Consider the following 14,490-nt stretch of genomic DNA (forward strand, 5'->3'; position numbering starts at 1 on the left):
CGCAGGCACCAAACTTCTGCATCACCGGTCCTCTGGGTCCCCTCTCATCCTGACGAGCATGGTCTTTGGAACACAGGAGCTGGGTCCAAGTGTCTCCCACACTCCAGTGGCCCTTCTGTCCAAAGTTGGTGGAGGTAAGTCCTTGCCTCCCCACGCCAGACAGCAAACCTGTGTACTGCGTGATTTGCAGCTGCTCCGGCTTCTGTGCACTTCTCCAAGGATTCCTTAGTGCACAGCCTAGCCTGGGTCCCCAGGACTCCGTCCTGCATTGCCCAACTCGCTGAGTTGGACTCTGACGTCGTGGGACCCTCCCTTGTGACTCTGAGTCGACCGCTGTCCTCAGATTTTCTAAGTGCCTGCTCCGGTACTTCTGCTGGAGCTGCCTGCTTCTGTGGGGGCTCTCTGAGTTGCTGAGTGCCCCCTCTGTCTCCTCCCCAATGGGGCGACATCCTGGTCCTTCCTGGCCCCAGCTGCACCCAAAATCCTCAACCGCGACTCTTGCAGCTAGCAAGGCTTGTTTGCGTTATTTCTGCCTGGAAACACTTCTGCAACTTCCAGCACGGCGTGGGACATCTTCCATCCAAAGGAGAAGTTCCTAGCCCTTTTCGTTGTTGCAGAATCTTTGGCTTCTTCCACCAGGAGGCAGCCCTTTTGCACCTTCATCCTGGGTTTAGTGGGCACCTGCCCCCCCTGGACACTTTCGTGACCCTTGGACTTGGTCCCCTTCCTTTACAGGTCCTTGGGTCCAGGAATCCATCTTCAGTGTTTTGCTGGTGCTTGTGGTTCTTTCAGAATCCCCTATCACGACTATTCTGTCTTTCTGGGGTAGTAGGGTAACTTTACTCCTACTTTTCAGGGTCTTGGGGTGGGGTATTTTGGACACCGTGACTGTTTTCTTACAGTCCCAGCGACCCTCTACAACCTACCATAGGCCTGGGGTCCATTTGTGATTCGCATTCCCCTTTTGGAGTATATGGTTTGTGTTGCCCCTTGACCTATGTCTACCTATTGCATCCTATTGTGATTGAACCTTGTTTGCACTACTTTTCTTTCTGTTACTTACCTGTTTTGGGTTTGTGTACATATAATGTGTGTATATTACTTACCTCCTAAGTGAGGGTATCCTCTGAGATACTTTTGGCATATTGTCACTAAAATAAAGTACCTTTATTTTTAGTAACTCTGAGTATTGTGTTTTCTTATGATATTGTGCTATATGATATAAGTGGTATAGTAGGAGCTTTGCATGTCTCCTAGTTCAGCTTAAGCTGCTTTGCCATAGCTACCTTCTATCAGCCTAAGCTGCTAGAAACACCTCTATTCTACTAATAAGGGATAACTGGACCTGGCACAGGGTGTACGTACCACAAGGTACCCACTATAAGCCAGGCCAGCCTCCTACAATGTGGAGTTACCAGTTATTCAGGCAGGGAAAAAACTGGAATTCCGTGGAGTTGAACAATCACTGAGGCTATGACCTATGTAAAGACTCTTGGAGCAGGTTTTCAACCAAAGGGAAGAACCATGAACTATCATTGTTGGTTCCCACAAAAACCTCAGATTTTTTGTACAATTATTCGCAATTGGAATATGCTAGAGGGCATCCTTAAGGTTTCGATTATTCATGAAATATACCAAAGGACATGTTTCAAGGGCTATAAGTGTTTTTTCCACCATTGTTGCCTCACCATTAACCGTTTTTTCTAGATGGTAGTCATATAGGTTATGGACCATTTATTTTGATTCCTTCACTAGTAATCCAGAAAGAGAAGAGGTCAGTAGTTTTTTGGGTAATACACCATTTATTTTCACTGCATACAGTTGCAATCCAGGGAAATGAACAGGCCAACGTGTTGCAAGGGTTGGCAAAAGTGAGCGCTAATAAAGCCCAAACTAGTAAGAATAAATGAAGGAGAAGGTGGGGTGGTAGACAGTCAGAGAGACAGAAACCTCTAACAAAAAACAAGAGAGATGAGAAACAATAGTGAATATATCACATTTCACGAGAGAGGAAAATGTGAGAAGCAAGCTGAAACAGAGTATAGTGAAAAGCCTTTAAATCCCCTTCCAGTATTTCTTTTTTTGAAGCAATATCCAGCGATGGAGAGAAGATCCTTGCAAGCCCAGGACGCAGGGATGGTACCCTGAGCAGGATCTCCACCCCAGCAGGAGACCCACCTCAATCGGCTGTGTACTTGTCCTGGGTACAGGAAACACAACTGGAAGATTCTGGGAAAGCCAGCCCCCTTTGTGGTACCCATTAGGAAAGATGGGGGGTTCATTTTCAGAATCTCCTGAGTTGCTCCTGCCTTGGAGATGGAGTCACCTCAAAAGTAAAGACGGGGATGAGGCTGCGGGACCTAGAGGTGATAGGATGGTGTTATCAATATCTTTTTAGCTCCCATAGCCTTTCAGTGCACGAATATAAACCAAGTGTTGCAGGTGAAAATTCTGTTTCAGTTCACATTTGTGCTTATTTAACAAGAGAAGTCCCTTTAATTGCAAGCCATAGAAATACTATCGCTGAGTAAGAAAAGACAAGGTCTCCCATGCAGGAAATAGTAGGGAGAAAAAAAAACTGTCCTAAAGAAAATAGTTACGAGTCATTTGAGGTAGCACATTTAAGTTCTGCTAAACACTTGTAATATCTTTATGAATCGTATTGTGTTGTCGCTTTTCAGGGAATACGGGGCACGCAGAGGTGGTACGTGTAATCTACCGGGCGGAAGACATCAGCTTCGAGAAACTGCTCAAGGTCTTCTGGGAGAATCATGACCCGACACAAGGTAGAGTGATGAGTGAGCCGGTATTTAATTATCTAACTAATTACAGCTGGGATAATTAGTGTTTGCGCTGCACGGGAGAGATGAACCTTGAAATCACACCGGGGTCCAGAAATATGATTGCTAGAGTTTTATTGATAGAGAAAGAGACAAAGCGTGGGTGCAGAAATGCATTGGGGCCCCTCCCCTCCCTTCCAGCTGCCTGTGGTGTGTGCACTCTCCCAGTGAGGGGAAAGAACATCTGAGTGTTACAAATCCTTCCTCCTGGTGTCTAGTTCATGTAGATTGGAACAAGATCTTCAGCAGCTTCCAAGTGCGCCAGTCAAGTTACATAATAATAGGGATTTAAAAAAACATAGTAGTGGCAAAGCCAATAGGTCTGCCATTGGTGCCCTGTCTTTGCCAGTGTTTGTGAATGTTTTCTCTAAAACTACAAGGGGGCTACTTTTGTGTGTAAAGGCACGTCCAAAAGCAAAAAGCAATCACTCACATGCAGCTGCCAAGTTTTCAGATTGCTTATTCGTAGCATTTTCAAGGCTTCAGTGTGTGTAAGAGTGACATGTTGCCAGGTGAGTGACACTTTATCATGAGTAAAACCAAGAGGTGAAGTTCACTAAAGAAATCCATGTCTGGAATGCCAATGAAACCGCTGCAACCTAGTGTAAAGCATTCACTGACCGTTCATGTGCAGTCACTGGGAGGTGAGTGGTGCGAAATAGAACTCCACCGATGAAGCACAGAGCTTGGCACAGGTCAGGCAGAACCGGCCACCATCGGCCTCTAGCACTAAGATGCGTCCTGGAACCATGAGGCCTTCAGTAAGGAGGGCAGACAAGAAGCAGAGTGAGACTCAGGCTCCTCCTCTGACACTGAGGACCATCTTAGGGCCTTCATTCAAGGGACCGGTAGTGCAGCAGGCCTAGATACAGCTGACCCCTGAGGCTTTGAGGTTGCAGACACAGAGGCACAGGCCCAGGCTTTGACACTTACGGCCACATGTACAAATATCAGGTTTTGCGACTTGCAAATTGCGAGTCTTAGCGACTCGCAATTTTCGAGTCACAAAACCTGATGTACAACACAGTGTCAATGACACTGTTTGCGATTTCCAGTGGGGTCGCAAATGATCTGCCTCATAAATATTCATGAAGCAGGTCACAATTTGCAACCCCATTGGGAATGGCCGCCCTCATAGGGATGGTGGCCTGCTGGGGACAGTAGACCATCATGTCTGTGACTGCTTTTAAATGAAGCATTTTTTTTAAATGCTGCCCGTTTTCCTCAAAGGAATGCGGGAAGCATAAAAAAAATGAAAACTTTTCTTTTCATTTTTTCAGGTCACAAAACAATCATACATCACCCGGCAACTCGCAATTAGGAAGGGAACGCCCCTTCCTAATTGTGACTCGCAAACCCTTGTTGCGATTTGGGAAAGAGATTACCGAATCACAAAATTGGGGTTGTGCATCGCAAAATGCTTTTTTCTTGTCGCAAACGGCCCGATTCTGCTAATTGAACCGTTTGCAATGAGAAAAAAGCTTTGTACATGTGGCACTAAGTATCGTACCTGAGGCCTTCACTAGGCGCAGACAGTGAAGCACACTGACAGTGCAACACAGGCATGCAGTGCGGCACATGCTGAGCTGCTGACATTAAAGACCATTCAGACTATTACTGAAGTGTGGCACAGGCCCAGCCTCTGACACTATGGACCACTCCTAAGGCCTTTACGAAGGAGGCAGAGAGGGCGGTACAAGCCCAGCCTCTGACACCGAAGACAGTACCTGCATCTCAGTCTGTCACTAAGGGGAGGAGTAGACCGTGCTGCACATGCATTCCTATCAAATCAAATCAAATCATTAGCATTTATAAAGTGCGCTACTCACCCGTGCGGGTCTCAAGGCGCTAGGGACAAAGGGGGTGGTTATCGCTGCTCGAACAGCCAGGTCTTTAGGAGTCTCCGGAAAGCGGAGTGGTCCTGGGTGGTCCTGAGGCTGGTGGGGAGGGAGTTCCAGGTCTTGGCCGCCAGGAAGGAGAAAGATCTCCCACCCGCCGTGGAGCGTCGGATGCGAGGGACGGCGGCGAGTGCGAGGCCAGAGGAGCGGAGGGGGCGGGTGGGGACGTAGAAGTTGAGCCGTCTGTTGAGGTATTCCGGTCCCTTGTCGTGGAGGGCTTTGTATGCGTGGGTGAGAAGTCGGAAGGTGATCCTTTTGCTGACTGGGAGCCAATGCAGGTGTCTCAGGTGTGCGGAGATGTGGCTGTTGCGGGGTACGTCGAGGATGAGGCGGGCTGAGGCGTTTTGAATGCGTTGCAGGCGATTTTGGAGTTTGGCGGTGGTCCCAGCGTAGAGGGTGTTGCCGTAGTCCAGGCGGCTCGTGACGAGGGCGTGGGTCACGGTTTTTCTGGTGTCGGCGGGGATCCAGCGGAAGATCTTGCGGAGCATGCGGAGGGTGAGGAAGCAGGCGGAGGACACGGCGTTGACTTGCTTGGTCATGGTGAGAAGGGGGTCCAAGATGAAGCCGAGGTTGCGGGCGTGGTCTGCGGGGGTCGGTGCGGTGCCCTTAGTGCTCCTATGACACTAAGGGCCTGATTTAGAACTCGGCGGACGGGTTACACCGTCACAATGGTGACGGATATCCCATCTGCTGAAATCTAAATCCCATTACATCCAATTGAGATTTAGATTTAGACGGGCAGGATATCCGTCACTGTTGTGACAGAGTAACCTGTCCACCAAGTTGTAGATCAACCCCCAAGTACCGATCCTGCATCATTATCACTGAAGGGGCAGACAGTCTGGCACAGGCCACGCCTCTGACAAAAAGGAGCATGCCTGCATCTCAGACTGTCACTGAGTAGGCAGAGAGTGCAGCACAGACCCAATCTCTGACACAAAGCCAATGCCTGAACTCTGAAGACTGCAGTTTTAGAGGCAGAGAGAGAGAAGCTCGGCTGCACCAGGCTCTTACACTAAGGACACTGCCCACATCTTAAGGATTCGCTGAGGGGGATGCATGCAGTGCATGACAAGCTCACTCTGAGACCCTCACTGAGTAGGTAGAGAGTCAGGCTCAGCGCTAGCCTCACACCAAGAATAGTATTTCCTGAACCCCGTCTTCTGGAGCAGAGGAGGGACACTGGCTGATCACCAGCCTCTCTGAGGCTGGTGACTTAACTATAATGAAAGAGACTCACTTGACTGACTGACACTATTTATGACTGACCATGAAGTTCCACAAGGGAACCCGCATTTCAGGGTCCTCCATTTACAAGACTGTCAGCTGTTGACAGCGCTTACAGACCTTTAATTTTGAGAGTGGATGCTGCAAGTTAATTGGGAGAGGATGATGGAGCAATGCCGATTAGTGAGCAGGGCGGCCAAGGGAACTAACTATAACTCGTGCCTTCTCCATGAGCTGCTTATACTATTTTGTATTAGCTCACTTATACTATGAAAAATAATAGCATTTACAAAAACTGTCATGACATTCCAAATTAAATGTTTCGAGAAAACCAAGTGTATGATAGAGTGAGGAGTTATAGTTAATGTAGGGTGGCTGCCGAGTTGAATACACTGTGTATGGAGGTGTGCAAATAATTTGACTCAATTTAAGTTTCTGCAGGTTTGTTCCCCTTACTTATCTCCTTCTCTGTGAATTGGAATGTTTTTAGTTATCATAACCACTCACTGCTAGTTTTCCTTGGGATATTGAGACAGGGAACCTAGTCATTATTCTCCCCAAGTGAGGTCTTCAGATGAGGGTCAAAGACTCAAGTGGTGCAAAATAATTCCTGAGTAGTTTGTTGCCCAGTTAGTTGCATCCTGCCCTCAGGAATTCCAGATCTGTCTTGAAACTGAGCCCCCCAAATATAGTATCTTAGCAGCCTATGACAAGATCTGCTGTAATATCAATCAAGCATTGACTGAGCTAGCCAGGACGGCCCGACTTTTTGTTGCTGGTATTAAATGACTGCACGCGGGCCAAAAAGGCACTCCTTTCTGCACTAAAAAAGCAACCCTGGGATAGGGCGGAGATAAGACAGTGCAGGGCTGTATACAGAGAAGAGTTAAAAACAAGGAAGCTAGACCTAAAAAAAGAATTATGGGAGGATCTGCTTGAGGCCAGCTGCCAGAAGTCTAGCACACTGTTTTGGAAAGTGGTTAATCATCCCTTTTTTAAGGATGAGAAAGCAAGGGATCAGGCTGTCTTAGTGCCTGCCCAGGTGTGGAGTCACATTTTTCTTTCTTATATAATGGGGATGAGCCCACTTCCTTACCCCCTCTTCGGGATCAGGAATCTCATATCAGTCTATCATGGGAAGAAGCTAGAGATGCAATTGTATCCCTTCCTTTTGGAAAGGTGTCTGGAGCAAATGGTGTTCTTGGGGACCCGTTGAAGTCCTTTATTGGACTATGGGCACCTTTATCTTAATACTGCTATCAGCTGCACCATTCCTCGTTCATGGCATCATTCTATCATTGTACCGCTCTTTAAGAAGGGTTATAGGAGTGACCTCTCTTTCTATAGGCCAATTTCTTTAATTGAGGTTGAGGTCAAGATCATTGGCATGGTTGTGTTGAACAGGTTAGCCCAAAGGGTGGAAGAGAGAAATAGTTAATCTGATATTCAATATGGGTTTCACCCAGGGCGGGCCTCGGTCAAACAGAACCTGAATCTCCACCTCATTGTCAATAAGTATGTTAGGGCAAAGAGGGGTTCCCTGGATGTTGCCTTTATGGACCTCAGCTCTGCCTTTGACAAAGTGAACAGACAAAAACTGGGCAGAGCTGGGTTCCATGAGGGTGGATGAGAATTTGGTAAATTTTCTGAGGGATCTTCATCAGGGCCTGACGGCCTCTGCCCAATATGGGAGTAATGGTGAATGTACTAAGCATTTTTCTCTTGGAGGGAGGTTCGGCAGGCATGTATTTTGGCCCCTTTTCTTTTTATCATGAATGTCAATTGTTTTTTGGAGCAGGAGATCAATGTGCCAAAAGCTGAGGGCAGGTCTCTCCCTGCTCTTCTATATGCAGAGGATGCTGTTTTAATTGCTCCTACAGCCAAAAGTCTGCAAAAGCTTTTAGATATCTTTGTTAATTTTATGGCGCGCTTGGATCTCACAACAAGGTTTACAAAGTCTTGAGGCAAAAAACACAAACAGTGCAACCTTTTGTATTCATGTTTAAATTACAAGTAAGGTGGGAGCCTTTACTTATTTGGGAGTTTTAATGGACTCCAAACTTAATTGGCAGCCTCTGATTAAGAATAATGTAGGTAAAATGAAAAGGGCCTGTGCGTCCATTTGTGATTTTTCATCCCAGTTAAGCCATAAACCCTTGAGAAGCATGCTGGAGATCTACAAAACCAAATGTCTACCTATTTCCACCTTTGGTTGTGACATTTAGGGTTATGTGGATATAGATCCTCTGGGGGTGGTAGAGAATAAATTCTTAAGGGGCCCTTTGGGTGTTGGGAAAGCACTGCCTCTGAGATCCTACATGGAGAGCTGGATTGGGTTATATTGGGGATCATATCTGTCTGCACCTGCTCTTCTTGTGGTGTGCAATTTGGCTGAAGGTTGAATTGAGCCTTTAAAGGTTAGTTATTGAAGATTGCATGTGCCCAGATGATACGGCCAACATAACTTGGCTGGCATATGTTTAGGATAATTTTTAGAGGTCTGGGGAGGCCAGACCTTTTTAAATCTTAGGGGTATTAACAAGCAGGGTGTCATTTGGTTGACAGGGACTTTTTTAAGGAAGTTGCAGCAGAGAGTTAAGCCTCTGCTCTGAAAAAAGTGTAATTTCATAAATTTAACATGGTAAAACAGTTCATTGCGTTGAACCATGCCTCCTTTTGGATATGCCCAGTTGCTTGCGTCGAGCACTTACCTATTTCAGGTTGGGTTTATTCCATCAGTTGATTGCCCCTGTGGGGACATGGTGTTAAAGTTCTGATCGCCCAATTTGCTCTTGTGATATGCCCTAAACTCATGACACTATGCATGTTGTATTGTTATGCCCTTTTTATACTTCCTTTCAGCACAAATATATTAAACCTTTCTCTTTAACTGAGCACTTTTCTCAGGTGAGGCCTGCCTTTTTATATTTGCAACTTTTAGCTACAGAAAAAAGTTTGCTATTTTTATCAAAGTTTCTTATGGGTGTACTAAGTATTGCAAGATAGAAGTTGATTTAAGGATTCTGTTTTTTTAGGTCAATCCTTGTTAGTCATAATTATTATATGGGAGATTTCTTTGATTTATAGGTACCGGCTGACATTTGTGTGGAAGAAAATTGATCTTGATTCCCTTGAGTGTGTCTATAATATGTTTTAGTGTATAGGAATTGTGTATTGTTTTATGATGTCTTATTATTGTAAGATCTGATTTTTGCTTTGTATATTTATGAGGAAATGCACTTTGTTGTTAACAGTTTTATGGATCTTGAATCTGAAATAAACTTTATATGAATGATAATTTGAAGGTGTTGTATAAATTATAAATAAAAGGTGTAAGTGTAAGTTTAGAATGTAAGTTTTTGTTACTCTAACATTTGTAGCTAAAGAATAAATAAAGTTATATTAATTTAAAAGTGGTGTTTAAGTTATAAGTTTAAGGTACAACTATAACTGAAGAATTTCTAATGTTTGTGTATTTTGAGTTTGGTTTGTATAGAAAGAATAAATAAAGTTTTCCTAACTATAACAAAGGTTTAACCTTTTTTGAAATGACTTTCATTTTGTTTATTTTTAATAATTTTGTGGGAAATCGTAACGTTTACTCATCGAGTAGACTGTTATTGAATAGTACAGAAGAGTGGAGGAGAGTAATGTAGAGCATAGTAGAGTACAGTGGACACAGGGACCCCCACTGAATCCTTATTGGAATCCGAGGACCCCCTCCCAATGAGTCATTACTGAAAGCTGGGGACCTAATCTGTTAATATTATTTAATTTTCTAAGCAGTCGCAGACCCCCTGAGGAGGCTTTGCGGACCCCCAGGGGTCCCCGGACCACAGGTTGGGAACCACTGGCGTAGAGTTTAGAAGCAAGAGTGGAGCTTTGTTGATTGGAATAGCGTAGACTAGAGTAGTGTAGAGGGGATTAGGGTAGAGTGCAGTGGCATAGAGTGGAGTTGCGTAGAGCGCAGTGGCATAGAGTGATATGATGTACAGAGGAGTGGGGTAGACTAGAGTAGCATGGAGAGCACTGGAGTACAGTGAAGTGGGGTACATGGAATACCGTATATTAGAGTGGCATACAGTGGAGCAGCATACAGTGGAATAGCATAGAGCGGAGTTCTATACAGTGGAGTTGCATACAGTACAATAGTCTAGAGTGGATTGGCATACAGTGTAGTGGTGTACAGTGGAATGTGTAAGAGTTGAGCAGTGTACAATGAAATAGCATTGAGCGGAGAAGTGTACAGTGGAGTAGAAGGGAGTGAGGTACAGTGTAGTGGCATACAGTGGAATAGAGTGGAGTGGCGTACACTTGAGTGACATACAGTGAAATAGTTTAGTGAACCTCACTACACTGTACATCAGTAACACAGTGTTATTCTACTCTGCTCCACTACACTGTACGTTACTCCACAGGTGTGAAGTTCCCCTGGCCAAGACCCAACTGTGGAAGATAAAAGGATTGTCCTCTAAATTGTACTAATATGAATATGTTAGGGACTGTTGATAGATGATGAATGAATGTATGAGTATGTACATGTAATATGTATGTAGTAGACTGACTTTGAGTTTGAATTCGTTGAATTGATATGAATTATTGCAAATATTGTTTATTATATATATATATATATATATATATATATATATATATATATATATATATACACACACACACACAAATATATAGATTCACTTAAAAAACAAAGGTAACAGGGACGTTATAGTTAGGTTCTGAATTTATTTGTACAAAACCATAGAAATTCACCAGTTATAGAGTTATCTCAAGGAACTATAACTCAAGCCCTGAGGTAACTATAAGTAGCGCTCTTGCCATGCACTGCTAAATACCCCACAAATTGTGATATTCATGACATCTTTGATGTAATATTTGCAGTAAAAGTTTAGATGAAAAAACTGTGCATGGCGAGGGTATGGGTTATAGTTACCTTAGGGCACGACTTATAGTTACTTGAGATAACTTTAACTATAACTGGTGAATTTCTATGGTTTTATCTGAGTAAATTCAGAACATAACTATAACGTCCCTGTAACCTTTGTTTTTTTTGTGAATTTCCATGTTTATTTATTTTAGTTCCTAACTATAATGTCACTGTAACCTTTTTTTCAGTGAATTTCTATGTTTTTTTACGTAAAGTAATTGTCACTACTATACGTTAATCCAACCACCGCCGCATACAGCCTTCAGCTGTGCGCAGCGGTGGTTGGCCACAGGGCCTGGCCAACTCTGCGTCCAGGCCCTGTGGGCAACCCCCTATAACCAACTCCCCTAACCACCCAACCCTGAGAGACAGAGAGAGAGAGAGAGAAAGAGAGAGAGAGAGTGTAATTGAGAGATTCAGAGAGAGAGTGATTTAGGCATTGATGAATGATATACATAGAATGAGATATTTTAGAACAAATTAAAAAGAAAAGTTTATTTTTCATTTAAAACGAATGAGATTACCTTTCAGCATGAGCCTTTAACTTTTGAAGTTTAAAATATATGAAAGAAGGGAAAAGACCACAGACACACCTAAAGTAGAACCCTCAACTTTCAGTGTGAGAGTGTGTGACTTAAACCATTACACCACATGTGACTCCTCACCCTGCTGTTTCCAGACATACCTATGACTTTCAACCCACGCATGTGATAGGAAAGAAATGTGAATGTTCCATCACTAGGAAGGTTTAACAGTCAAAACACTAGTGAATAAACAAACACACTGCCAAACGATACTAGAATTTGAACCTTCAGCCTACTGAATGACAACACAAGACCTTGACCATTAGGCCAGAAGTGACTGTTCCGCTCTGCATCCGAATATAACTATAACATTCGTACCAAACATCTTGCTAGTCTGACTGTTTAAAGTCATTGCATGCCACTGCAATGACAATCTCTCTCTCTCTTCCATTCCAATATGGGATGGAAGAGAGAGAGAGAGTGACAGGACTGTGGGGGGGGAACCTCAAGGCCCCCTAAGTCCTAGCCGGCTCCCCATGTCCTGCGGGATCTGGCATTGCTCCCAAGTAGGAAACTGCTTTTAATAGCGGCTCCCTGCTTGCAGGAGCAATGTTTTCCACTGTCTTCCTTGCACACATATTTGCATGCAAGGAGGACAGATGAAAACTTCACTTTCTGAAAGTGAGAGCTATTTGACACCTCTCACTTGCAGAAAGTGAAATGTTTGCTTTGACTTGGTGGGAGCTGTCAAAGCTGCTGCCAAGTCATAGCAAACAGATATGTCCTGGTAGTGGGCACCCCAGGACATAGCAGGAAATGGCCATGGAGGGTGGTGGTACCCAGGGCCATTTGTGGCTCCTTGGGTGGGGCAGTGTGGCCCTCCTCCAACTAATATACCCCAGGGAGGTGGTGGTCCTTGAGGTCCCGAAACAGACCCACTTCCTTGTTTCAGTAAAGTCCTGGGGGTGGCGGTCCCTAGGGCTGTGGGATCCAGGCGGCCCCCTGCATTTAATTTATTTGAAGCCCCGGGGAGGTGGCAGTCCCCGGGGCAGGGGAGGGGTCTGAAATTAACTCCCCCCTTGTTGTTTCATTTTAGCCCTGGGGAGGTGGTGGTCCCTGCGGCTGCGAGGGAGGGCCAGCAGCCACCCCATTCCATATTTAAATTAGCCCTGGGGAGGTGGCGGTCCCTGGGGCTCCGAGGGATGCCATAGGGTGTCCCCCATTTTAAAATAAACCTTTACCATGTAGAGGTGGTGGTCTCTGGGGCACAAGGGGAGCTGCGCAGCCCCAACCTACATTCTAATTACTAATCACCCCAGGGAGGTGGCAGCCCAAGGGGCTAGTGAAAGCCCTGGGAGGGGGGGCCAGTGCGCCCCCCCTTCTTAATTAAAAGGCCCAATGCCCCAAGGACCTGGCCCTCCCTGGAGTTAATTAAAGGAAAAGGGCAGGAGACCACACTTTAAAAAAAAAAACTGAAAATCCACGTTTCCAGATCCACTGATTTTCCAACGTTTTAATGTAAAAAAATGCTTTTTAGCCCTGACAGGGTCCCTCTCGGAGACCAACCCCAAAGCTAAGGGGTCAGGGTGTCCCTACCTTGGCCCCTTTTCTCTTTTCTTTGCTTTTTTTTCTGGGAGTCGGCTGAAGCCAAGTCCCAAGATGGCTGCCAACACTTCCTGCTTGAAGTATTGACAGCCAATCAGATATCTGCACGGGGGCAGTCAAATCCGCGAAGGAACCATGTCCCTATATATCTATATTTTTTAAACTCTAATTTCTCCACAACTATTGAACGGATTTACACCAAATCACAGAAAGTGTGCTTTCAGAACCAAGATCTAGCCTTCAGCCAAATTTGGTGTAATTCTGTTTTGCAGTTCGGGCTGTAGTTGTGTTCAAAATTTTGAAACATCCTATTGACATAGAATGGGGAAAAGGCGTTTTGGGACCCACCTCCTTTTGTTGGCTCCCGCTTGATGGATCACCCCGAAACTTTGAAGACAACAGCTGAACTGACCAAAGTATACATTTTGAACATGTTGTGAAGATTCGTCAAACGGTGCCAAAGTTATTGGCAAAACAAAAAACTTTCTGGCGGTCCTCATTATGTAGTTATAGTTAGGACCATGTTTCCATAGAAAAAGCATTTTTTTGACTTGCCATTTGATGAATCTTCGCAAAAGTTTCCCAAAAAAGTGATTCTTGTTGCGCATGGGAAGTTTCTAGGTGATCTGTCAAGCGGGGGCCGAAATGAAGGGGGCTCAAAAAACTTTGCATTTCCCATGGTAATTCATGCATTTGGCTGACCGCAACCTGACTAGAAAGTTGTGACCGCCATTTTATTTCACAGGTCATGGTCCCTGGGGGAGACAATTCAAATTGAAAGTGGCATAAGGGGTAAGGGAGGGACACTGTTCTTCCGACGCACTCGCGGATCGAACACGAGAAGGAACAAGGCATAATGGCATCCATAAATAGAAGTTAAGGACTAAAATATACGTATTCAGTACTGAGGACTAACTTGGCAGCATATGAAATATAAGGATTACTAAGAGGAAGTCCTGATGAAGTAAAGGGGTATTTCCCAGACGAAACACGTGTTGACGGATGGAATTGTGAACAATTATTGATGGATTGAGTTGTGAACAATTATTGGAAGCCATATTCTCAAGAGGAATAAAATACAATCTGACTGAATTTATGAAGTTATTTGGAAGAGGACTGTCATTAAATATTTGCAAGAATATGAACCATTGAAAGTATTGTATTTGTAGCGTGTGCCGTTGCAGTTTTGTATTTGAGTGACAAGATTATTTGTCATTTGGGACTTGATTTGGGGTGAAGTCCTAGTTAGTGGCACCGCCAGATATTTACAATAGAGAAATTTTGAGGTTGAGCGCCGGATACTCACATAGGTGGTCATTACGACCCTGGCGGTCGGAGACCGCCAGGGGTAATGTAGCGTCCATACCGCCAACAGGCTGGCGGTACGGAGGCCCTAATTACGACCGTGGCGGTAGCGCCTCGGTCGCACCGCCGGCGCCGGCGGTTTCCTGCCG

General features: G+C 44.9%; 1 protein-coding gene across 2 annotated transcripts in view; it reads left to right on the top strand.

Annotated features, from left to right (window-relative positions):
• MSRA (methionine sulfoxide reductase A) overlaps positions 1-14,490 on the top strand; it is an 885,765-nt gene that overhangs the window by 435,660 nt on the left and 435,615 nt on the right. For both annotated transcript variants that reach the window (XM_069233798.1, XM_069233799.1), the window contains exon 4: positions 2,682-2,786. In XM_069233798.1, coding sequence (XP_069089899.1) covers positions 2,682-2,786 — 105 coding nt within the window. The remainder of the gene's footprint in view (positions 1-2,681; positions 2,787-14,490) is intronic.

The sequence above is a fragment of the Pleurodeles waltl genome, chromosome 5, assembly GCF_031143425.1.
Source record: "Pleurodeles waltl isolate 20211129_DDA chromosome 5, aPleWal1.hap1.20221129, whole genome shotgun sequence".
NCBI classification, from domain to species: domain Eukaryota; kingdom Metazoa; phylum Chordata; class Amphibia; order Caudata; family Salamandridae; genus Pleurodeles; species Pleurodeles waltl.